The 23,374-nt window shown below is 59.4% G+C and overlaps 1 protein-coding gene across 9 annotated transcripts in view; it reads right to left on the reverse strand.

Annotated features, from left to right (window-relative positions):
* Window positions 1-23,374, reverse strand: part of NFIX (nuclear factor I X) — a 95,970-nt gene that overhangs the window by 13,617 nt on the left and 58,979 nt on the right. For 7 of the 9 annotated variants that reach the window (XM_045862905.3, XM_045862911.3, XM_045862910.3 and 4 more), the window contains 6 exons: window positions 8,808-8,870; window positions 8,377-8,451; window positions 7,909-8,029; window positions 6,659-6,795; window positions 3,656-3,778; window positions 1,303-1,478 (listed from right to left, as the gene is read on the reverse strand). In XM_045862905.3, coding sequence (XP_045718861.1) covers window positions 1,303-1,478; window positions 3,656-3,778; window positions 6,659-6,795; window positions 7,909-8,029; window positions 8,377-8,451; window positions 8,808-8,870 — 695 coding nt within the window. The remainder of the gene's footprint in view (window positions 1-1,302; window positions 1,479-3,655; window positions 3,779-6,658; window positions 6,796-7,908; window positions 8,030-8,376; window positions 8,452-8,807; window positions 8,871-23,374) is intronic. The other 2 variants (XM_054504897.2, XM_064570070.1) reach the window with 1 other exon arrangement.

Below are 23,374 nucleotides of genomic sequence, written 5' to 3' on the forward strand. Positions count from 1 at the left end.
ACAGGGAAAAGGGGAGAAGGAAACGAGGAAAGCAGAAGGAGGGAGAACAGGAGAGAGGGAAGAGGACCAGCTTCCGTTCTGGACAGCAAGAGTGAGGAGGCTGAGCCGCAGCCCAGCCCCAAATCAATACACCAGCACTTAGCAAATGCCCATGTGTACAGGCCGCCCTGAGGCAGCACTGGGCTGCGTGGCCAAGGGCCGCCCACGGCTCTTCCTGGGCCACCTTTGGCACAGGCTTCCGAACACCTTTCCCCACCACGGCCCTTTGAGCGTCCTTCCCACCCGACCTCTCACAACGGGTTTCCAGGCTGGGCCAGCTGCGGGGAGAGGGGCTGGGCCTTCTCACAGTGCAGTGTGCTGCTGGGACTCTACAGCCTTCCTAGGGGTCTAGGGACCACTGTGTCCCAACCCTGAGTGCTCCCAGGGACGAAGGGAGGACCCCTGTCTCACTGAAGGGTCACCTCTGGCCCACCACTGTCTGGGATAAGCCCTTTGCTGAGGGCCTGTGTTTCTGCTTGTCAGTGACTGGGCCCTAGGGCCTGCTGACGGAGAAGGGCAGTGGGCGACAGAGCTCCATGGGCAACCAGCGTCTCTCCTAGGCTGAGGAGCAGAAGGGCGTCGCTCCAGAACAATAACTGACCGGGGGAACCTCTTGCTAAGAGTTCTGCCAACAGGAGACTCCACGACAGCTCCTGTTGGAAGGAAGGAGGGCCTTTCCTCTACCGAGGGCTTCTCACCAGGAAATGATGATGCCCCCAGGGCACACATTCTTGATCATCGGGACTGGGGGGTGATGCAGCTTGCATTATGGGGCGGGGGGGGGCGGGCGCGGATGCTGCTCAGTACCCCACAGTGCACGGGACGGCCCCGCAGAACAAAGAATGAACAGCCCAGATGTCAACAGTGCCAAGGCGAGGAACCCTTGGCCTAGAACCTACACAATCCTTGTAGCTCTGAGGTGGTAAGAGGGGTGTTACGAGGTAAGGAGTCCAGGCCGGGTTGGATAGATCACGGATACACTCTTACTGGGGGCACAGAGACCGAGGGGAGGGCGAGGAGCGCGAGCAAAGCAGGCCCGGCCACTGCCCCCGCCCCCAACTCGGGACTGACAGACAGGCCTGGCATTACACACGGACCCCTACCCCCAGATCCAGAAGACGGAGGTGTTTGGCACGACCGACTCTCTGCCGCTCCAGCCCCAGGAGGGCTCCCGGCTTTCGGACCCTCTCCCTGTGAGCCCCGAGACAGACGGACGGATGCAGAGATGAGCTGTGGCAGGGCTCCTGGGGCCTCTGGACTCACCTGTCCGGCGGCCTGGCCCGAGCCGTCCGAGCACACGAACTGCACAAACTCCTTCAGCGAGTCCTGCCCGTGGTGGTGGTGGTAGCGGATGGTCGGGTGCGTGAAGTACGGGCTCGACTGCTGGATGATGGATGTGGAGGGGAAGTGCAGCGCTGATGCTGTGGCCCGGGGACTCCCTGCGTGCACGTGGGCAGGAAGAAGAGGGCATCAGGGCTTAGCAGGTAGAGGGGCGCGCGATGGAAGACGGGGCGGTGGCGGGGGGATTGCTGGTCAGACAAAGCACTGAGGAACCAGACGAAAAGGGAGAATGGGGTCAGATCAGGGCCAGGACCAGGGTGAGGAGAGTGAGGCACCGGCCTCTGGTGAGAAAGTTAAGGCAGTGCCACATGATTCGGCAATCGAGGTAAGTAATATCTTAATGCAGTATTTTTAAAAAGCCGAATTGGTGGAGCGCCTGCGCGGCTCAGTCGGTGAAGCATTGGACTCTTGATTTTGGCTCAGGTCATGATCTCAGGGTCGTGATCGCAGGGCTGTGACATCGAGTGAGCGCCACGCCGGGCTCTGCGCTCAGTGGGGAGTCTGCTAGAGATTCTCTCTCTCTCCCTTGGCCCCTCCCCGCCAAAACAAATAAATAAATCTTTTTTTAAATACTTTTTAAAATAAAAAGTTCAGTTGGCAAACTAGGGCTGGTCAGCCAGCTGCTTGTCTTTGTGATAAAGTCTGATTAGAAGCAGGGCTGGAGCTAGGGTGACACGAACAAGGCAAGGTCAGGCAAATGCAAGGCCAGTCCCCTCTTTTGTTTAAAACGTTGATAGCTATTCCTTGTATATTTTTTTGCAATCGTTTCAATTTTTTAACAATATTACATTAAATATTATTTATCTTGATGGCTAAGGTTTTGGCGCCTCCTGACACTCTGCATTGTGGTGAGCGCCTCACTGCCTTCACCCTGGTCCAGGCCTAGGTGCGAGTCTGGGGGAGGGAAGGAGGAGGCCAAGGACTCCCAGGCTCTGGCTAGAGACGGGGCCGCTTGCCTGTGCAGGACAAGCCCTTGAAATGCATACACCCGGCTCCTGCACGCACATGACCGTGCCTCTGGCCGCTGCTGCCCAGGCCCTGTTCCTCCGTGCTCAGCCCCACGGTCCTTGCACACGCATCCTCCCCACACACAGCTCCCACCCCGGCGCAGGCCCCAGCTCTTCCCTGGGCCCAGTCCTCCCCCTCCGGTCTGTTTCCAATCAGCTCGCTCTTGCTCTCAGTTTCATTAGGGGGCTGAGCAAACTTGGCTTCTCTCTGGAGTTCATAAAAGCTGAGCCGAGCTGGGCCTGCCGCCCTCCCGCTGCCTGCACACAGGCCTGGGGTCCCCGCCCCCACCTTGTGGCCACCACACCCTGCCCCAGTGCAGGCTGCCTCTGGGCTCTCAGCCAGGAGGCCCCGAGGAGGAGGCTGGGAGGGTAAACTGCACTCTTCTCCGTGTCCTACAGAAGGGCCCGCAAGACGGCAGGCGGGTGGACACAGGCAGTGTCCAGAAAAAAGCCCAGGCCTCTTTCTGCCAGAAGGGTACCAAGGGGGGGAAAAGCAAATGAGGGAGCAGGGAGGCTGAGGACTCAGTTCCCACAACTCCCTGCCAGATTCCATCCCCTCAGGAACGCTGAGCTGTCCCCACGCCCCCACCCCCACCAAGCACCCTCTCCCGAGACAGAAGCAAGAGAGCCCCCAGAGGGAGTGGGCTTGCTCCTTTCCCTGGAGAACAACCCAGGTGCTACCAGCCCCTTGGCCTAGCCCTTCACTTTCGGAAAAGGGCACGGAGGGCCTGAGAAGGGGGCCTGGGCTCCCCTGAGTGCTCTTGTCAATTTGTGCCCCACAGCGCCCCAAGTTGGTGCTGGGAAACCAGACCCTGGGCTCAGCCAGGAGCTAGGAGACAAGAGGTGAAAGGAGGACAGAGGGAGAAGCCTGAGCTTGCCCGCCCACAATGGGCAGGAGGAAAGGAGAGCGGACAGGAGTGGGTCTGAGGCCTCCGTCGTCACAGGCAGGGGGGAGAGGGCCTTGGGACAGGCCGGTGCAGCACTGCCCACACATGCGTGCACACACAAGCACACACGCACGCACCCATGCACAGACGTGCACACGGGGAGTGAGAAGCAAGTGGGAGGGTGCTTGGGAACGGGGTGAGGAGGGGCTGCCGCGGAGGGAGGGCCCATTCCCATGCCCACCCTCCGCCAGACCTCGGCCTACTCAGAGAGCTTGCGGCTGTCACTCCGGGGCTGGAGCCCCGGCTCCTTCACCTGGCCAGCTGCCCCTAAGTGCTCCACCCCTCCCCCACTGCCCCCCTCCAAGCCCCCCCAGTTCTCACCTGGTCTGACTCCAGCAAGCACAGGCAGCGGGTGGTGAGTGAAAGCCATGCGCGGGGAGCTGCCCTGAGAGGAGAGGGCACTGCAGAAGTCCAGCTTTCCTGACTTCTTTAGAGAAGCCGGGCCTGGGGGGAGGAATCAGCAACACAGGGCAGGTTTAGCTGGGTCGAGGCGAGAGCAAGGGAAGGTGGGAAGCCAGCAGCTAGCTCCTTCTCTCCTCGGGCCCCCTCCCGGCTACCCCTTCCCCACCACACCCCCTTCCTGTCTCCTTTGCCCCATTCCCGCTCTGGTTCTCAGGCCCGGTATGCCGATGGGCCAGCTACAGGTGCTCTGATCGGAGAGGAAAACGAGACCCTTGGGTGCGCTGGGTAGGAGATGAGCAAGGGGGCTCATCTTGCTCCCTGATGAGCAGATAAGGAGCTCATAGGGCACAGGATGAAAAGGTGGGATGCAGGGGCAAGGGGCAGGGAAGGTGTGCAGGAGGAGCCCTGGGGAGCCAGCTTCAGAGTGAGGGGGGACCCGGAAGAGGGATGGGTTTGGGTCTGCTCTGTGGGGGCCCTGGACTGGGGGAGGCTCTGGTAGGAAGAAGCCACCAATCCTCAGGAGGGACCGCAGGGGTGATACAACACCCGACAAGAGAGTTGGGAAGGGGCTGGAGGACCTGGGCGGGCACTGGGGGCAGCGCGGGACAGGAAAGGACTCCCCTGCCAGGGGATCCAGAGGCTGGGCAGCTGTAGGATGGGTCATTTCGGGGCTTTGCTCTGCTCCTGGTGCCAGAGATGGGGTGGCATTCAGTGGGAGACAGGGCCACAGAGAACACCCCGTTGCAGCTCTGCCTGAAGGATCCCAATGCTGCCAACCAAGGTCATCTCTGTGCCAGGCGGGCATGATGTCCAAGTGATGCTCTGACACAGCAGGGCCCCTGGGCCAGGTCCTCCAGGGGAACTTGTCTCCTGCCCTGGGCTGAGCCTGGAGAAGGCCGTGCCCAGGATGGGAGGGCTAAGATGGAGTGGTGGAGATCTGCAGAGCTGCCATCTTTCAGGCATAGAATCAGTCTGAGTGGGGGGGTGGGGGTGGGGGCTGCAGTCTTAACCGCAGAGGGAAGCGGCGGGGGAAGGGCGAACTTCCAGCCGCCAGCAGAGGTGTTATCTGGCGGCAGCTGTGTGCCACCTGATAGCTGGCACAGTGCGGGGGTGGGGAGCACCCCCACCAGCTGTGCACAGCTGTCCCTGTGGCCGCACAGCGCCTCCCCAGCTGTTCCCTGTCCTGCAGCTGGGCTGCTTAATTGGCGATTTGTCGCAGCGCAGGGAAACAACACCGCAGGAGGCGGGGTGCGGGTACGGAGGAAAAAAAAGGAAAGCAAGGGAGCTGGGGGTGCTGCAGGAGGATGTTGGGGGCCGTGCATGGCAGGACAGCTAGAAGAAGCAGAAATGACAGGCACTGGAGCAGACAGCTGAGAAATAAGAGTGGGAGCCAGAGAGGGGACAGCTCTTTGAGCACCAGGTCAGGGCAGAGGGACCTGGGGGCTGAGCCCCAGGAGACAACGATGGATGTGGCTCTCAAGGCACTTGAGTCCTTGAGGGGCAGTCAGTTAACTGAGGCCCTGGCTGTGGAGTCTTCGGGGCCTTTTCAACCCCTCCTCTCTCTCCCAGGGAAGCATCTGGGCTGTGTCGACCCAGGTCCCTGCTTGCCACATGAAACCCTGGGAGAGACACCCGAAGACTCGCCGGAGAGCTGTCCCACAGAGGCGAGCTTTGCTCTTGGTCTGGAGCCCACTCCCCAGGCTCATCTGGAGATGAGCCCTCCTCCCCTCCTCCCAGGGAGCCGAGAGCAGGGAGCTTGTGCAGACTGTATCTGGGCCACAGGAAAGCAGGAGCGCCTCCCCACCCTTCTGCCTTGCTTTTCCCCCAGCCCCTGCCCCGACCCATCCGCCTGGCCTATCTCTGTAGAGGCACATCTGGAAAACACCAGGCAAAGCGACATCAGGTCAGGCCTTCCTCTTCCTGCCTCAAGAGCAAAGCTCCCGTTCCCAGGCCTGACCAGAGCAGACATGCCCCGTGTACAATCCCCACACACGGGTCTACACTCCCTGGCCCCAAGACACTCGCACCTCAAGGACACACACAGGTTGTACCCTCAGTGCGTCAGGCAGAAGTCTCCCGCAGCCAGGCTCCTTGTACGTGTATCGTGCACGCACACACACACCAGCGCGTGCACACACGCGTACTCTCCTTCCTTTCCTTCTGGGTTCTCTGGGTCTGCTCATGCCTCCAGTCAGGACTGGAAGTGAAGGTGGGTGGGTTCACCAAGAAAGGGGTGGTTGGAGGGTACTGGGAGGACTGGCCAGGCTTCCCTTAGACCTCCGCCCTTCCCTAACTTTCCTGCTTGATTGGAAAAATGATTCTGGTCATTCTTTACTAGGCTCCGCTCCTCTCTGTGATGCTGGGCCCGTCAGACCAGTGGTTCTCAAGATGATTCTGTTCTCCTCTCCCCTATGCCGGGGGATATTCAGCAATGTCCAGGGACATTTTTAGTCATTATACTTTGGAGAGGGGTGGGGAGTTACTACTGGCTGGTGGGTGGAGGCCAGGGTTGCTGCTCAATGCCCTACAGTGCATAGGATGGCCCCACCCCAGAGAATGATGTGGCCCCAAACGTCCATGGCACCCAGCCTGAGAAACTGCTTTAAACCACGAGGACCACAGAGCTGGGGCAACTTCTCCAGGGAAATGGCAAGAGAAGGAGACCACGAGAGCTCGGTGCCTGGGGCCTCTGCTTTCCTTCCACCACACCCCTGGGCTCTGCTGCCCACGTAGGGACAGCCCAGCTCCTTGCCTCCACTCCCTCCTTCGGCCTGGTCTGCCCTCCTCTGGAAGATCAGGAGGCAAGAAGACAGGCAGTGCTACCCCACAGCAGGGGAACCAGAGGGAGGCTCGCCAGGTAAACCGAGAGGGAAGAAGAGGCTCCAGCCGCCCCGCTCCGGGTGGGCCCTGCAGCGCCCATACCTGCGTCCACATCGTTGGGCCACCCACTGGACTGGCTGCTGCCGGCTGCTGGGGAGCGGCCTGTACCAGGATAGAAGACATCATCCACAGGGCTCTCCATCTCGCTGTCATCGATGGACTTGGGGCGCTTGGTGGTGCTGGGGAAGACGAGAGGGATCAGGTAGGCCAAAGGAAGACGGAGGTACAGCTCCTCAAACCGAGGGAGGCTGCACTGATGACCTGTCGTGTGGGGAGCAGGTGCCTGATGACAGCAGCACCCCTAGGCACTCACTACGTGCCCAACCCTGAGACTAGACTGGCCCCGGAGTCCCTCGGGGCCCAGCCCACCTGCTCCTCCTCCTTGAGCCCCTTCTCAGGCCACGATGCCCTCATCCACTGAGCTGCCCAGGTCAAAGAGGGGGCAAAAGCCTCCTGCACTGCCTCCCTGGCCACTTGCCAGGGACAAAAATCCCAAAGGGTGCTACAAAACCCAGACATCAAGATACTATGTTATTTTATATTAAAACGGTACTAACATGAAGCTATTATGGTATTATAATGTAATATTTTAAGAAATCAAAATGAATGCCAAAAACCTCACAATGAACCAAAAGTCTAAGTTCTTTAAAAAAAAGCACAGGATCCCTCCCTGCCCTGAACAATTGGTCCTGACGAGGGCTGAATGTATCCACCTCCCAAACGCCTCTCAAATTCGGTCCCACCCTCTCACCCCACTCCCCCACCCAGCTCAGGCCCTCCTCTACTCCAGCCTCTAACTGGCCTTCAGTCCCGCCCACACACGCTGCTGCGAGGGGCACTTTCTGGAACACATATCCCCAGCATCTCCTGCTTCAAACCCTTCAGTGGGTTTTAAGTCTAAATACCTTCCAGAGCCCTCTTTGGGGGTCCCACCAGGATGTCCATCCTTGGCTGGGATGGGGGCTGCTCTACTTGGAGCATCCACCCCATGCCTGTCCGGGCTCAAATGTCACTTCCACAAGAGAGAGACCTTCTCAGATCCCCACTGGGAGGGCCTTCCAGGCACAGTCGTGCCTTGTTTGGGCTCGGGTCCCCAGCACCAAATGCCCAGCGATAGCACGAAGCAGGAAGCTCAGGGGGTTGGTAGCGTGGTGGGCCCCGACTGCTCTGGAGCCCACGCCCTCAACAAGGGGTGACCTTCTAAGGCACCCGGGCCTTGGAAGTGTGGCCGCCCGCAGCACCTGAGATGGCCTGGGGATGGAGGTGGGGGGAGGCCAGGGTGCTGCGCTCACCTGGTGGAAGGAGGGGAGGTGATGGACCGCCGCCCCAGGGTCACCTGGTTTATGTTGTAGTAGCTGGGACTCTCCAGGTCTGCCAGTGAGAAGTTGGGCCCTGATGCTGTCGCAACAGGAGCTGGGAAAAGGCAAGAAGGTGATAAGGTTTGAGGTGTGGAAGGCCCAATGGGGCCTTGTTTTGTTGTCATGAGCAGCTCCCCAGAAGCCTCCTCCTGGCTGGGGGTCTTTGGGGAAGAGCCCTTGGTTGTGATTTTTTTCCTACAAAGCAGTGGAGATTAGAGAATGGGCTCTCTGGGCGCCTCCGCTCCACCTAGCCCAGTACCAATGGGCAGAGTGTCCCAGGAAACCCTGTCTGCCCCTCTGCCAAGACCCCACCAGGGGTGGGCCACATGGGGTCTGAGTCCCACCTCCTTACAGCCCCAATCTGCTGAGCTCAGCCCTGGATGAAAGAAAGAACTCACTTACTCTGTGATACTCTCACCAGCTCCGTCACATTCCAGACCCCGGAAGTCACAAAACAGTCCTGGAAACTTAAGTGCCCTGAAGAGGGGAAAGGACAAGTGAGTGAGTCAGGCAAGGCTAGGAGGGGCTGCCTGCCTGTCTCCCCGAAGCTCTCCCCACTCTTGCTTTGACTCCCTCCCTCCCAAGCCTCACATTCCAGACACAGGCTGGCCCTCAGGGGCCCTCATGTCTACACAGAAGAGTGAGTATGCTTCAGGTGAGCCCCCACCCCTTCAGACGTCAGCTGAAGTGTAGTTGAGGAACGGCTGAGTAAAGGAGAAGAAATGGAGGGAGAGCGGAGGCCAGGTTGGCCAGGGGTGGGAGGGCAGATGGGGGCGGGGCAGGGCAGGCCACAGAGGCTAGGCATGGGCCAGCGGGAGTTGGGAGGCACTGACCGTTGGGCAGTGGTTTGATGTCCGCATCTCCTTGCTGGTTTGAACTATCTGATTGTCCGGATTCTGCAGGAGACACAAAGGAGAGAATGGGTCAAGATCAAAGTGCGCCCCACACACCAGCCAAGCAGCTGCCCCTCCAGCCCTGTAAACACCTTCACAGCACCCTCTCCTCGGAGGGGAGTAGCCTAGGGAGACCCGAAGAGAGGAGGAAGTGCATCCTACGGACGCTGGAGCCAGATCCTGCTCCGTGGTGGGGTATCCTGGGCACCGCGGGGTGGTTGGCGGCAGCGCTGGCCTCCGCACACTAGATTCCAGTAGCACCCAAGTCTTGACAACCAACACTGTCTGCGGACACGGCCCAACGTGCTTAGCAGCAAAGTCGCCCCCGGGTGAGCAGCAATGGCTGAGAATCAGCGCGAGAACGGTGCCCACGAGAGACGCCAGTGACCATCTCTTTGCACAGCTGGGATGAACCCAAGGGTCCCCCATCCTCCACTCGGCTCAGGCTCCCAGCGGAGCAGCCCTTTCCTTCTCTCACTTCATTAATTACAGCCATTCCTGTCAGCCTGAAACCCCCCCCCCACCTCACCTTTATGCTTAGAGGCAGTGCCTGGCAACACGGAGGGGGAGGTTTGCCCTGGCGCCATCACCCGCTCTGTGCCAGCCTGTCTGGGCTGTCTCATGCCCCAGTGCCACAGCTGCTCAGAGGGAGCCCCGAGACAAGGGCCCATTGTGCGGTGGGAGCTCACAGAGGGCTGGGGCAGGGTGGAGTGTGTGTGTGAATATTTTGCTGAGCTTGGGAAAGCCCCCCCACCCCCGCCCCCCAGGTCCTCAAAGCTTTGTGTGCCAGGGGCACAATGGGGACCTCCAGAATGCCTGCCCAGGCACGACAGCTGGCGAGAGGATGGCAGAGGGGGGCCAGGGCAGGTTGTGGGGCAGGAGGAAGGCTAGGCATTTGGTAAAGAATCGGCTGCTCACAAGGGGACAATGTGGGGGTGGCATCGGAAAACCGCGCCCTGGTATTGGCCAAGGCTCTGCCCAACTCTTTGACCCTGCCTCCTGTGTCTCACCCGACACCCCAAGGTCAGCCTACTGACCGGTGAGTCCACCCCTCACTGGCCTCACAGCCAAGCTGCTCACATTGGGGAGTGACCAGCAAGGAAGCTCCTAAAGAACAACGAGACGGGGGCCCAAGAGATTGCAGCAAAGTGCCCTGTGGCCACTAGGCCACTCAGGAGGGATGGAAGAGTGATGGATGAGGGGGGCTGGTAAGAAGAACAGCATCCCTCTGGGAGCGAGGGCCCAGGCTTCGCTCAGGCCAAGTCTTTGGCCACCTGCCTTGATGTGACCGGTGAGAAAGGGCAGGTTGCCTACAGGACAGTTTCAGTCCCCACTTCCCCATTCTTTACCTTGTTTAGTTTTTTAAGTCCAAAAAAATAAAATAAAATAAAATAAAATCTTGTCACAAATCAAGAAAACAAGTTTATAAGGAAAACGCTAATGATGGCCCCTCAGCCCAGTTTGGGGTGCAGCCTGCCACACCTCCCTTTGTGTTCACCGCTGTGGTGTGTTTGGGGATGGTGAATCCTACCCCACGCCACCACCTCTTTGCTACTGGCACTCTCTGCTCTGGAGACAATCTACAGGACCTCCTCCCATGCTCCCAGGAGGGCACCCTCTCTGTGCCACAGTGTCCTGTGGGTATGAATTTTGTCATTCTCTCGCCCTGGCCTATTCCTGGCTATCTAGGTCTGATTCAACCCCCCCTGCCAGTCCAAGAAGGAGCAGGTGAGGGGCTGAGGTACTGGGTGGTCCACTCTAGGACCTCCCTAGACCCGGGGTGCCCTGAGCCTGCTTCATCTCCCAGGGCTGCCCTCTCCTCCATTCAAAACTTAGGAAGGGCAGAGCCACAGGCCCAGCGTGTGGAGCCCATGGAGGGGCACATGCTCCGGGCTCTGCTGCCCAGGGGCCCCTGCTACTGACCCCACCCATTCTGGGACCAACTCAGTCCCCACCAGCCTTCCAGGTTTGGGTCCGTGGAGTTGCGGGAGCCAGAGGAGTCCACCCAGGGGTGTAGTCCCAGGCCCCTTGAACGCGGCCAGGTGGAGACAGAAAGCTGCCGCACGCGCACATCCAGCGCAAGGACAGAAAGGCGAGAGAGAACCCGACAAAGAGATGGAGGTGGGCCAGCGACTACGGCAGAGACAAATGGGGCTCCAGGAGAGCGCTATAGACAGGAAATCCTTCTAAACCAGGATACTGTCCCGAAACGTTATTGCTGTTATTACTATTAGCTTGATGTAAAGGAGCCAGCGGGAGCGAGGATCCAGCGCGGGCGAGGCCCGCTGCCACGCGCCTCCAGGCGCTGCTGGCAGCCATTTTAGCCCTTGGCAGCCATCTTACGGCTGGCGGCCCAGCCAGCGTCCCCACAATGCCACCCCCGCCGGCCCCCGGCATGCTCAGCTCAGCTCCAGGACAAAAGGCAGAAACGCTGGAAATCTGGACCCAGGCTCGGAGGCTCAGGAGCCAGCCCTGCAGCAGGGGCAGCTCCAGCCAGGGCCCCACCGCCCTGCTCTAGCAGCACCCCCTTCACCCTCGCGGCCGGCACCCAGCGGAAGGGGAAGGGAGGGTTAAAGCCGGGGCCCTGGGGGCACCATGGTCCGCTCAAAGACACTGAAGCCCCCCAGGCCAGTCGCAGGCCCTGGGGCTCAACTAGGACCCCTGCCCTGACAGGGCAGTAAGGGACATGATGGGGGCAGGCCCTTGTCCACCCAGTGGACAGACGGGGCAGGGGGCTGGCAGGAGCCCATACAGCAGCTGCAGGGCCAAACAGCCACCGGGCCCTGGTGGACAGGCTTCTAGGGAGGGTGAGGAGACCACTGCCCCCCGCCCCCAGGGGAGGGAGCCATCCAGCCAGCTTTCTTGGGCTCTTAGGGGAGCTGTGCCCCAAGGTCCAGGCCTACTCTAGACAGCCCTCTGGGATCAGAGGCTGCACCACAGGCTAGCACACCAGGGAGCATGACACCCCAGCATCTTGACTCCTTTCCCTGTTGAGCTCCCTGGGGGAGGGGATAACCCCAGGCCTCAGGACAGACAGGAGGAAGGTCCCTTTATGACACCCCTCCCCACGCCCCGCCTCATGGCTGCTCAGCTTTTATCTGGCAGAATGGGGCTTATCAGAGCCACCAGCTGAACAAACATACAAATCCACGGTTAGTGAGAAAAAACCCTCTGCCTGAACTCTTTATCTCCTGTTCACAGGCCCCACGCACTGCCCCCTGCCAACAGCACAGGAGGAGACCTGACTGCTGCACAGCAGGGGCTCCTCTCTCCGCTGTCCCCCACCTCCTCGCCTCCGACCCAGAACAGGGTGGCTCTCCCCTGGCAGGCCCTGCCGGCGGTTTGCATGAGTAAGTTGCAGCCACATGGGAGCCCCCCTCCAGTGTCTGCTTTCTCGCCAGGGATAATGGGCCAGCTGGTGGCCTGTGGGCCAGTGGAGGGGCAGGGACAGTGTTGGCTAGCACAAGGCAGACAGGTGCCCAGCTCCATCTTTTATCCTCCCCCCACACCCTCCCCTGGCCCACGCCCCTGAGGCTGTCACTCTGATTCCCCAGCCTTCCAGGGCCACATCCTCTAGAAGCCTCTCTGGCCTCGGCTCTCTTCAGCCTGGCTGCCAGAGCGGTGGGGACCCTAAGTGCACACCCCCGGTTCAGGGCCACCCTAAGGTCAGCAGAGCAACCTTAACCCCCCTGCCTGCACCTCTCTTCAGAGACTACTGCTGCCTTCACACCCTAGAGACTGGAGATGGGAAAGAGCAGCCAGGGGCACCGCTACCTCCCTTTGGCCCTGACACCACTCAACCTTTCCCTCTATTCTGGCCCTGAAGACCAGAGAGCATCTTCCCTGGTTTTAAGCTTCCTCGCATGAGGCCCATCTAATATAGCCTCCTAAAAACAGCCAGCCACTGTGTCCGATGCCTGGGCTTGATGCCCTGGGCAGACAGGTATCAGGGTCCCTGAGCCCGGGCCAGGTTTGGGGATGGAGAGAAGCTCAGAGCCCACAGCTTATTCTCCATGCTCTCGGTGGTTAGGCCGGCTCATGTCACCCACAGGAGCATGCTCTGCTGACTGCCCTCTGCGTGGGACCTGGGCTACTCATGTGATCCACACCTCAAAGGCAGAGGCCACCTGCCCGCAGTGCCTGAGGACCCTGGCCACTATGGAGGCTTCCGGAAGGGAGGGCTATGCAAGGGCAGGTGACAGATCTGGACTCTGTCTCAGCATGGCTTCTGGGTCTGCGGCTACTCCCTGTTCATCTGCACACATATCATCAGTCACCCCCCCACCCCAGGCATCGATGGCCTGTGGCCTTCTGCAGTATCCAGACCCGGGCCAAACTCAGCCAACAGTTGGCAGTGTGGGCTCCTCTTCCTTAGGTTCCTCCATATCCCCTGAAATAGCCACAAAGCTCCCCCACCCCCCACCCCCAGTACTGCCTTTCTCAACCCTGCACCAGTTCCACCTTCTCAGTCCTTGAAGTCCCTCTACTTGCTTTATTGAGCTCTTCCCCTTTCCCTTTGGAATCCCATTTCTGGTCTCATTTTTCTCTCTTGGCTCCACACTCCTCTCTCTGTCCTTCCTTCTCCTTCACGTTCCCTTTCTCAGGCTCTCTTTCCTCTCCCAACCATGCCTGTTTCTGTGTGTGTGTGTCCAGAAGGGCTCTGCCTCTTCATGGGAGCTCTGGAGGGGGAGCTCCAGCAGCTAGGAGGAGCCCAGTGTTGCACACGAACCCCAACTGACAGCATGTTATATATATGTATGTATATTTCCAGTCACAGACGGGCAGATATTTATGGCTCCCACTAGGTAAAGGAGGAATTCCTGCTTGCTGCAGGGAACGCTCTGCCTCGGCTCCCACCCGAAACAAACTCTCTCTGTGAAAGGGGCCACATGTAACTTGCTGGCCGGCTGCCTCCACGCACATCACTGACAGAGTGAGTTCTTAGGTGGCCAAGAGGAGCGGAAAGACCCAGCTCAACCACACCCACACGTGCATACACTCGGGCGAGCACAGTCAAACACGCACACATTTGGACATACCACCAGCAATTTCCTGCCGTCCCACAGGGGTAAAATGAGATGATGCATTCAGAGCTGCGGTCCCACTGTGCACTGCATGCTCAGTGCTTAGCACTGGGCCAAAGAGGAGCCCGCCTCTAGCTCTGCTGGACCACTGACCTCTGGGGGCTATAGAGGACAGCCCCCAGAGTTCTCTGTTTGCTTGCCCTTCCCCAGGCTCTCTCCAGGTCTGAGATTCAAGAAGCAGGGTGGGGGTGTGCTCTGTTCCGGGGGTGCTGTCCTCTGAAGGGCTGATGCAATTCAGGAGCTGATCCTGGCACTCCCCAGGGTGGCACTCCCCTCCCCCTACCTGTCTCTCCCCTCTTCTGTGATTCCAGAGCATCCAGGGCACTGGAAATCCAATCTCAAGGGGAGCCAGAGGCCTGGCCTCCAGCAATCAGAGCTGGAGAATGTAACTATTGTGCCTCTTGAAACCTAAGTCCGAGAATCTGAGACACCCTGAGGAGGGGAGCGGTGGACGGATGGGGGGCTAGGGAGACAGGTCACAGAGGGGTTCTCCCCATCTCTGCAAACAGGCGACTTGGGACTGAGGAAGTCCTTGAGAGTGCAGGGCAGCCAGAGGGCAAAGAAGGGAGGGGCTCAACCTCGGCCAGGCCCAGGGAGCTTCGAGGATCTTTCCTTCCCTCTTTCCACTCTGCAGCCCACCCCCATGAGCCAGCCAGCTTGTGTGTGTGCACACAAGCCCTGGAGCCATCCTGAGGTTTATCCGCCTTCTGTTGTCCCTAGAACCCCACATGGTGGGAGGCAGGAGCATGACCAGGAAGCACAGCCCTGAAGATAGGGGCAGGGGTATGGCTGGGGGCATGATGGGCACACATGTTCCACACCCCCCATTACCTTCATCTCTCCTTTCTTCATTCCCCCTCCACTCACGGACCTGAAGGGGCTTGAGCCTGTAGTGCAGGGGAGGCCAGTTGAGTGCCAGGGAAAAGGCCCAGTCACACCTGCATAGACCTGCTCTAGACCTGCCCTGGCTGCCCCTGGGGGTGGCCTGAGCTCAAGAAGGCCATGAAGGGAGGGTGGGGCAGGGACAACAGCTCAGGCCACAGGGAACGTGTGGATGGGACCTTCCACTCTCAGTCCCTGGCCCTGGTGGCACTACCTGTCCCTCCTCAACCCACGCTACGTCCACCAGCACCATCTGTGGTCCTCCGGGAATGAGGGCCAGATCTGGCTGCCGCAGGGCTCACTGCCCAGCAGTGCGACTGCCGGAAGGGAGAAGGCAAGTCAGTGGGCTCAGCTGGTGCCCAGGAGACCAGCAGAATGGGCTCCAAAGGCCGTGCTCAGGCAAACAGCCCTGGTGCCTCCAGGGTGCTCCCCTGGTGTGAGCTGCTCAGCGTTCTCTGCCCTGTACCTGATGGGAGAACCTTCCTTAGCACTGCCTCCAGCCCAGGAAAAACAAGAGATGGGGCCTGGTCACTGAAGCCCAGGTGGTCATCCCCATGAGACGAAAAACAGTGGCCAAAATGGGGGAGAGAAGGAGGGTTGCACCCTCGTGCAGAGCACAACACCTAGCAGGTGGATGGAGGGAAAAAGCCCAGTCAGCCTGTTAGGGGCCTCTCCCAGTCCGGCCCAGCAGTTAAGCAGTTAACTCCCAGCAGTTAAGTCCAGCAGCCCTGGGAGATGAGGATGGACATGCAGGCTCCTTCTGGGTCTGCCCTTTGCAGGGAACCCAGCACCAACCCCCAGCACCATGGCTCTCTGTGAACAAGCAGACCCCGGGCCTTGCAGTAACACCATCTGGGATGTTCCAGAGGTGCCCAGGGGGTAGGAAGTCCCATCAGATCAGAATTCCCATCAGACAGGGATTGGAGGTGAAGCAGCTGCTACTGAAGGAGGCAAAGGGAGGGACCTTTGGGGAGACGGAGGGAGGCAGGAGCTCCGCACCCCAGGCCCCAGGCCACCTCTGCCTGGAGACTGCCCTTGGCCACTCTAAAGAAGCCCTCACCCCAGAACAGAGAGGGTGAAGGGGGCACACCAAGGGCAGTGGGGGATGGAGGTGGACAGCCAGCAATGGTGGAAAGAGGCTTCCCTTGGTTCACATCCAGGCTCCAGAACCTACCAGCCAAGTGACCTTGGTCAAGTTCTGAGCTGTTTCCTCCTCTGTAAAATGCAGATGCCACCCACCACCTAGGGCTCTTGGGTGAGGAATAAATGAGAAAACAGGTATAAGGTGCTTAGCCCAGGGCCCGACTCATAGACGTCACCTGTCCTTCCATCTGGACCACCATTTTCCTTCAACGCCACTAGCTGAAACTCTACTCCTCCTTCTCCTGCTCTGCTCAAAGGCTGCCTCAGTGAGAGAAGTGTGGCTAACCCTCAGCTCTCCCCTCCCCCAGGGGTGCATACTCATTATGACACATTAAGTATGCCCTAGATTACTATTTTTTGGTGTCTCGCCCCAGAGAACATGGCCAGCAAGCTGAGGGTCTCCCTCAGGGTCTGGCCCATTACCATCCGCAAAAAGGGGCAGACAGGTTTCCCTGGACATAAAAAAGCAGGATGCCTTCTACAGGTGTGTCCCTCTCCAAAGTCAGTGGTTACAGTAAATGGCCTTGGGATGGTTACCATATTGGAAATAGTGGGGGAGAAGCAATGAAAGGGAAGGCCAGGGGATGGGTAAGGCCAAAAGAGAAGGGGGAGAAAAAGCTTTTGCCCCTAGATTCTGAGGGTGCTTGGCCCTGGGCCCTGCCTGTCCTAACCCAGCGCTAAGGATACAGAGAGCTGAGGACACCAGAAGCATCGGTGCTGGCCCCACGGGTGGCCAGCCGCCTCCCCCGGAGTGCCAGCCGGTGCCACAACGCAGCCAGCAGCTGGAGCCGATGTTCCCAAGAGGGCCTGGGGCCAAGGAGTCATATAATAGCTGGATCCATAAAAGGGGCCCCCACCCCTAAAGCTTCTGTCCCCTCCTGAACCTGATAGAAACTGACAGTGGAGAATGCCCTCCATACCCAGCATGCCAAGAAAAGATGGGCCCTGCAGAGGGGGTGCCCCCATCCAGTCTAGGGGCATGCAGAGCTGCTCCCCAACCCCTACCCGCTTTCTGTTTCCAGCACTGCCCTTTCCGACCCTTTGAGCTGCCCAGGCCAGGCCTGGCCAGACAACTGCCCCCACCTCCAGCTGCTCTTAGGACTATTAATAGTGTCTCCACCTCCCAGGGTCAGGCCTCACCCTCCCCCCATCGCCCAAATACACTTGTCCTTGGTCTAATTACTTGTAAAAGGCACAGAGTCCTCCAGGCACTAACGCCAACCAGGGATGAGAAGGGGGGGTTCAGAAGTTCTGGAGGCCACCTGAGGGACATGCCTGGCACAACTCAGAGTTTGGAAAAAGGAGGGAAGGAATCAGTGAACCCCAGAACAAGAGAATGACAAAAAGACAAAATGAAAACTAAGAGGGAGGGAGGGGCCAAGAGAGAAAATCAGAACCAAAGCAAAGTGGTTCAAAGCAAGAGGGCTGAAATAGAATCAGAGAAGGAGAAGGTTCCAACAGGGAGGAAAAAGGGAAGAAAGCGAAGGGAGAGAAAGGGAAGACAGAGGAAGTGACTTCTTAACAAACAAACAAAAGAAACAGAAGGGGAGAAAACTTCCCTAAAAATACTCAGGAGTGGCTTCATAAGCACAGCTGGGCCGCATCCAGCTACCAGCACCTGATGGGAGACACTCATCAGGGTGAGGGACTGGAGAGGCCCCAAGTCAAGGAGCCTCAACCCATATACCTTTGCAATGTTCTGGGGAAGGGAGGTGGGGGGCAAAGATGAGGAGGCAGAAAAGGAACAACCGACCAGGAAAAGAAAGTGGGAGGAGTCCCCACGAGAGCAAAGCCACTCTCAGCCCTGGGCAGGGGAAAGCTCCCACACGTGGAGCCCCCTTGCTTACAGGAAGAGGGTCAGGCTGGCCAGAAGATGGGGGGGATAGGAGAACATCAGGGCTCCCTGGCCTCCTTGCGTTCCAGGTTACCTCTCTCTTTCTGGCCATGAGCAGAGTCTTACCCCCACCTTGCCTCCCGCTGACCCCTCTCCTTAGGAGAATCCAGGGGGCCTGGGGAAGGAGAACCCACCTAGGTGACAGCAGGCCAAGGCCACTTGCCTCCCATCCTCAGGTGCTCTAATTTCCTCAGCCCCCTAAGGGGCAGCACCTGACACCCAGGCTGGTGTCTCTAAAGGAGCCTTCTCTACCAGGGAGGCCTTCTGGGGAGAGACATACTTGGGCCCATGGAAGAGCAACGAACACAAACACGTGCCATAATCAAATGTCCAAGTGGAGAACTTCTGCCTGGAGGCTGGAAGCCAAGTAGCCTTTCCTTCAAATCCCATCCACACTGGGAGCCTCTGGCTGGGCCAGGGCTGGGGGACTGGGACTCTGGCTCTGGAGGGCTCAAGAGCCCCCAAGGACTTGGCCACCAGGCCTCCCAGAGCAGGGGGTCCCAGACTGGGAACACCCCACTAGAGCATCAGTCCTCTGGCGTCAAGGCCTGTCAGTGTTTTGTTCACTACTGTAACCTGCAGTTGAAGAGGAAAACGAGATTCTAAATAGATCCTTCTAGATCCTTCTTCCAACTGTGGCTACACTGACCACCCAAGGGACAAAAGTACCAGGTGGCTGGCACCTTCCCCTTATAAAGAAGAGAACATTTTTCCTGCAGGTCCATCCTCGATACTCAACGCCCAAGGAATTGATGTGGAAACCCCAGTACCACTAATTCTGCAAAGCCCAGCTGGGCCGGGACTGCAGGACTGGACACACAGATCCCCATGCCTGAGGGCTGGACTGACCAGAGAAAGGATACAGAGTCTCCCCGTGGAGGGCAGGGCAGGGGAACACTCTTGAAAGCTTGCTCGGCTCCCCACCCTCCCCCCACCCCCAAAGACCTTACAGCAGCCACTGCCCAGAGCTACCCAGACAAGACATGAAGAATTTGGGCCTCTGACTCCAAATCTTCAACTTACAGCACTGAAAGCCCAGGCTGGGCTGAAAAACTGTGTAGGCAGGTAGCCTCCTGAGGGGATGAGATGGCTCTGGGTGTCAGAAGGAGCCCTGGGCCTGGGATCCAAATCCTAGACCTGCTGTTGTCAGGCACCCAGTGTGTCTCCCAGGCCTCCTCTCCCTCCCTGTGCAACACATGGCGGGCTTCCCTTAGACAGCACAGTGAGCCCCGAGCAGGAATTTTTACAGAGAAGAGGACAGGATAGTTTTATACGCTCTAAAGCGCCAAGCATACATAAGGGAGGCATAGATGGGGCAAGGAGGTCAGCTTCCGGGACCCTACATTTCAGCTTTGCTGTGATCCTGAACAGCAGCTGAGGGGCATCTTCCAGAAACTTGGACCTGCACTCAGTACGGTGGTGGGCCACCTGGTAGGAGGCAGCTACCCAGACTCAGGGCCGGGACAGTCTAAGCTGCTGAAGAGACCAAACGATACCGACCCTCCAGGTTGGCAGGTGCCACATCCGCCAGTGAAAATGCCCTGAAGGACCAGAAGGGACTTTCCGGAGCAGCGGGGCCGCAGGGCTCGGGGCCGCCCCCGCACGGACCGGCGCGCTGCATTCCCGGACGCCGTGGCTAGGTGGCGCAGCGAGTTAACACTAGCTGCCCTCCGCCGGCAGCGGCGGGGCCCGGGGCGGGGGCGGCGAACCTGCGCGCCGCCCGCCGGGGGCTCCAGGGGCCGGGGTTCCCTCTGCACGCCCCCGAGTCCTGAGCAGGAAGGAGGAGGCCCCGGGCAGACCCAGGCCACTCGAACCCCGGGCTGTGCTGACCGAGGCGGCGACTCTCGTTGCTGCCGTTGCCGCTGCCAAGCACATCCCGTGATGTGATGTGAGGGCCGAGCTTCCCGTTCTCATTGATTAGGAACAGCTTGCGGTGCGGGGGCCGGATGGAAGGGGGCCGGGGAATGGGCGAGCGAGGAGGAGCGGGGAGGGGGGGCGCTGCCAGGTGCATGGCTGTGGGGGTTAACCAGTGAGCCCGGGCCCACCCTGCGCAGCGCCACCGTGGCTCTCGGTCCCTACCTGCCTCCCCCAGAGCGGGGCTGCTCTGGGTGTGGGCGAGTCTGCGGCCGCGTGACCCCACGACTGTTCCCGACACTCCCACGACGCCCCAACCTTTTGGCAGCACAGACCTTCCCCTTGCACTTGATAAACGCTTGAAGAGGAAGATTTCCTCCCCGCCCCTCCCCCTCGCCCCTCTCAAAAAGTTAAAAATGGAGACTAAAGTCAGAGATCACGAACCAAGGAGAGGGAGAGAAATGGAGAAAAGTCAAGAAGAAGAAGAAAACAACAGCGCTCTCTGCAGTGGCGGCAGCCGTCGGGCAGGCACACCCTCCCAGGCGGGTGTGGAGAAAGGCCCCTTTGTTCGTCAGGGAGGTTAGCCGAGGTGAGGCCTGCTCCCCCCACCCCCCCTCCCGACCCTGGGCCGTGCAGATCGCTTCTCAGGGCTCCGGACTGGGTCTGGCGGCTTCTCTGGCCCCCCAATTCTTCTTCCACTCCTTCTGCCAGCAAGTGGAGTAGCCCAGTGGTGGAGGGTTTTGAGGTGGAGGGGGAAGCACTGCTCCCTACCCCACCCCCCGCCTTGTCCAAACACCAGGGGTCACACATATGGGGCGGGGTTGGGCTGGGTCCTCCTCCAATGGGCCTTCTGGACGCCGGCACTACCAGCCATTAGCGCGATTAGCCCAGGCTGCTCTTAAGCTGAGGGGTTGTGGGGGGCAGATTCTGCACGCAGCAGGCCCCCCACAAAGGCATGGCCAGAGAGGGTGGCACATGCTAGAAGATGGCGCCCCAGGAGGCACAGGCTGGCTGACCACGCCCCTCCCGCCCACAGTGAGGCCCAGGGCATCTCCTGTACCCATTCTAGATAGAGGACCTTTCCAATAGCCCGGGGCTCTGGGCTAGAGGTGGCTCGTGCAGAGCTTCCTCAAAGTGAGGGTTGGGCTCTCGCACCGGGGCCATCCTCAGATGAGAGGCAGGGCCTGAGCTCCTTCTGTTCCCCAAGGAGGGGCTAGAATGGGGTTGTAAAGGGGGGACTGAGAACAGACCCACCTCCAGAGCCTGTCAAAGCAGAGGCTGCAGAGGGATCCTGGCAGCAGTGGGAGGGAAGAGACACTGAAAAGCATCCCCTATGCCCCGCAGCACACCCCCATCCCCTGTCCCCCCGTACTGGCTCAGGTTAGGGAAAGGACCTGAGGGATGGCAATCCCCCAAGCACTGTGTGCCCTCTGCCCATGAGAGCAGGGGTGCAGCCTCCCCGGAGCCCTCAGGCCTCTCAGGCAGAGCTGGATGGCTTTACACTAGGCCAAGAAGTGCATCCCTTTTCCAACCAGCGGCACCCTCGACCTCCCAACCCATGCATGGGCAGCAGAAAACCTGGAATAAGGGACTGGCCTCGACTGGTCTGCTCCAGACAATCCCCTGGCCTCATGCGTGGGGGATACCTGTTTTTCAGGAGGCCCCGGCCTCCTACCAGCAGTACCACAAAGCAAAGCAGTGAGAGAAGGGAGGAGGAGCATCATGTCGCTGACCTGGCCCTTCCCCGTCCTCCAGCTTGGAAAGTAGGGGAAGGAGAGAGGGGAGAGGAGCAGCGGTAGCTGGAATCGCAGGGAGCCTGAACCGTCCTGTCCGGGGCTGAAACGGCTGCAAGAAGCTGCAGCTCAGATACACAATGTCCTGCCAAACCCCAGTCCTTTAATTCAATTAAGCATGGGACAGACTTCCCAGATTTTTCTGTGTGTGTGAGTGCATGTGAAAACCCTGATGTGTGTGAATCCCGGGAGCTGTGAGCATGTGTGCACGCATGTGGATGTGTGAATCCTGATGGGGGAAGAGGAAGATGAAATGATGCAAATGTTGGGGGAGGAGAGAGGTGGGGCAGGCTGGCTCCTGGAGAGAGAGGGTAGGTGTCTAAATCTTCTTGGAGGGCCGAATTCCAGACCAGGGTTCTCAACCCCTACCCCATGGACCATTCTCTGTGGTGGGGCCGTCCTGCGCACTGCAGGATTTGAGCATCTCTGGCCTCCACCCACTAGATGCCAGTAGCATCACGCCCCCTCAGTTGTGAGAACTAAAAATGTCTCCGCCATTGCCAAATGTCCCCTGGGGGAAGAATCAGCCTGGTGGGACCCACCACTCTGGGGCACAAGATACAAACCGAGACTCGAGGCTCATGTATTTACTACCGGTGCCTTGCCTCACCTCTCCCCCTTTGGGCTTAAATCCCAGTCGCTTGGCTTCCCAAGTGTCTCAGGTTTGGCTTTTTTTTTTTTCTTTTTTTCCTGAGATATTCTCCCCACCTTACGAATCTGGCCAGAGCCTGACAGCGACTGGGAAATGACTTAGCCCCCACCTCCAACAGGGGAAGGGAAAGCTGTCATGGTTAAAGTCATGAGCCAAAATCATGCCCTGGGCCAGACCTGCAGCCTGAGCTCAACATCGGTGGGGCCGGGGCGGGGGGGGGGGGGGGGGGAAGCCCACAGGAGAGGTGGGGACTTGCCTGGGGCCTCTGGCAAGGTACCCTGCTCAGCCCCTGGAGGCCAGCAGAAATCAATGCACAACCCCCTCACCAACCTACCCTAGCTGAGCCCTAGGTCAGGCCTAACCCAGACCAACTCCCCTCCCCTGTTCCTGGGGTCACCTGTGGCTGTCCTGGCAGGGGTGGGGGGACTCAGTTCCAGCAGCCCTTCTCCCCACAGGCCCAGGGTGCTTGCCTCTCTCCCTAAGCCCTCCTGCAGCCTTGAACAGCCCCCTTCTGGGAGCAGGGCCAAAAAGATGGGAGAAGGATGTTTATAAGCGGCTAAAAGGGAAAAGGAAAAAAGGGGGAGGTGGGGCAGAGAGGTCCGGGCCTCCAGGTAGTACAGACTGGGGACTCAGGTGGGGAGGGAAGGAGCGGGACCACCTCCCCAGTGAGCCAGACATCTAGCTAACCTGGCCAGGTGGTGTCCCCTGCCCCGCCCTGCTGGAGCACAACCTGGCATAACAGTGTACACCCGCAGGGGTCTCTCACCCCACAATGACTTGCCAAATGACAGTTTCTTGACACTCTTATCCCACCCCGGAGGATGCTGAGACGCTACTGGTTTTAGCTTGCTTCCTCTGCTCAGCCCCAGAAAGGCAGAACCAAGGGAAGGGCGCAGGGCCCTGGGGGAGCCCAGGCTGGGGGTGTGGTGAAAGGAGCCAGGCTTGGCGGGAGCGAAAGCCGAGTCCCCAGCTCGTAGGGCTCGGCACACAGCTAATGGGAGGCTGGCAGCGGCAAATTGTTGTTTACTTTTAATTAAGTAAACAATGTCGGCTTTCCGCCTCCTCCCCTGCCATCCCAGCCAGTAATTTGGGGGATGACAATGGGGTTGTTTCCTTCCTCCTGCCTTCTTCCCTCCCTCCAAGCACTCCTGCTCACTCCCTGCTCTGCACAGTCTTTACAACTTGCCAGTGCCGGGTGAGGCCCC

Source organism: Mirounga angustirostris, unplaced genomic scaffold, assembly GCF_029215605.1.
Source record: "Mirounga angustirostris isolate CCGP_5_RB_7025 unplaced genomic scaffold, mMirAng1.0.hap1 SCAF_1, whole genome shotgun sequence".
Classification (NCBI taxonomy): Eukaryota; Metazoa; Chordata; class Mammalia; order Carnivora; family Phocidae; genus Mirounga; species Mirounga angustirostris.